Below are 1,666 nucleotides of genomic sequence, written 5' to 3'. Positions count from 1 at the left end.
TATATATATATATATATATGTATGTATATATATATATATATATATATCATACATGCACACACATATCATTCACACACACACGCACACATACACACACACAAGTTGAAATGAACAGTACATCATGTTAATGGACAAAATAATAATTCAACAACAAAGAATAAATAAATAAACAAAAAATGGAGTATCTCCAAAGAGAAAGTAAAGATTAAAGAAGTTTACCATGTACTGAGGACTGACTCACTGAAAATAAAAACAACATCAAGAGAAAATACAAAGAAAAATATTACGATTTCTCTCTTTCCCTCATGTACACACACCTGTATACAGATGTAGTTACAGACATAGACTATGCATTTATATGGGAATTATAAGTTTGAATATGCTTGTAAGTTGTGGGTAGATTTTTCAGTTGAAAAGTCTTTTTTTCTCTCAAACAAAAGGGTCATTTTAAGAATGTTAGAATCCTCAGCATTCACCACCGCCACTGCCACATTCACCACCATCATCTAATGCTTTAGCATTCAGATTTCTTTGTCAAATGTCTTGCTTATTTATTCACATTGTTTTGAATTGGTCTTGCGTTATTTTGTAGCTTCGAAATTTCAATGGTGTGTTTGTATGTTTTTAGAATGACATTATAGGGTAGGTGTAAGAGGTTGGATCTGGTCAGTTTTAACATAAATCAGACAGAATATTAGCACCAGATATGGCTGGATTAAATGCTAAAGTGTTAACGTCTATGTTTCATTTGCTTCATTCTGGCATGGGTTGGACCATGCATACAAACTTATGCAAGTCCACGAACTTCACAAGATAATTTTTGTTGATGCAGAATGCCATCATTTTCCTTGAACTCTAATTTTTTGTTGTTGTGTGAATTAATGTTTCCAAACTGTATTTCATTACTATTTGCACATTTTGGCATGAATCTTTCTGAGAAACTTCCCAGAATTTTATAGGTTTATTATGTATACAACCCAACAATGTATCTCCACTTAAGTCCTTGACAGCTGGTGCTTAACTTGACTTCCACAACATTAACTCTATTTGATACCAATCTGACTTAGCCCATCTCTGTTTCTATAATATAAACTTCCACTTTTAACATGATCTAAATTAAAACCTTCCAACAAAATCCCATGCTAATTGATATTCTTTACACCAACTTAATAACGATTAATTTACTTTACTGAATTCTTCATCATTTTAAAAGTTAATTGGAGTAAAAGCAGAGTATTTCAACAGAAATATGACGATCGAGTACTTCTTGACAGTTAGGTGGATTGAAGCACATATAATAACATGTTCTACCTAAGAACACAATAAGATGTTTGGAGTGATTTGAACTTACAAACTCTAAGTTTGGAATCCAGTACCTTATCTCCTTGGCTAAATCACTTCTACTGTCATCAATGACCTCATGAAAAAGGAGTCTCTCCACAATGCTTTAATTCAATAAAATCTTTTATCTTTTACTTGTTTCAGTCATTAGATTGTGGCCAAGCTGGGGCACTGCTTGAAAAATTCTAGTTGAATGAATCTACCTCAGTGCTTACATATATTTTTAAGCCTGGTTTCTATCAGTTTCTTTTGCTGAACTGCTAAGTTATGGGGATGTAAATGCACCACCACCAGTTGTCATGTGGTGGTGGTGGGGAGAATCACT

The 1,666-nt window shown here is 33.0% G+C and overlaps 1 protein-coding gene across 3 annotated transcripts in view; it reads right to left on the bottom strand.

Moving 5' to 3' along the window:
- The window catches only part of LOC106879400 (intraflagellar transport protein 43 homolog), a 50,980-nt gene that overhangs the window by 34,056 nt on the left and 15,258 nt on the right, over positions 1-1,666 (bottom strand). For 2 of the 3 annotated variants that reach the window (XM_014928941.2, XM_014928943.2), the window contains exon 5: positions 220-240. The exons of the other annotated variant lie outside the window; for it this stretch is intronic. In XM_014928941.2, the coding sequence (XP_014784427.1) occupies positions 220-240 (21 nt within the window). The remainder of the gene's footprint in view (positions 1-219; positions 241-1,666) is intronic. 3 annotated transcript variants of the gene reach the window in all.

The sequence above is a fragment of the Octopus bimaculoides genome, chromosome 11 (genome assembly GCF_001194135.2).
Source record: "Octopus bimaculoides isolate UCB-OBI-ISO-001 chromosome 11, ASM119413v2, whole genome shotgun sequence".
Taxonomy (NCBI): domain Eukaryota; kingdom Metazoa; phylum Mollusca; class Cephalopoda; order Octopoda; family Octopodidae; genus Octopus; species Octopus bimaculoides.
The sequence above is the reverse complement of the archived record's forward strand: the minus strand, read 5'-3'. Positions and strand labels throughout refer to the sequence as shown.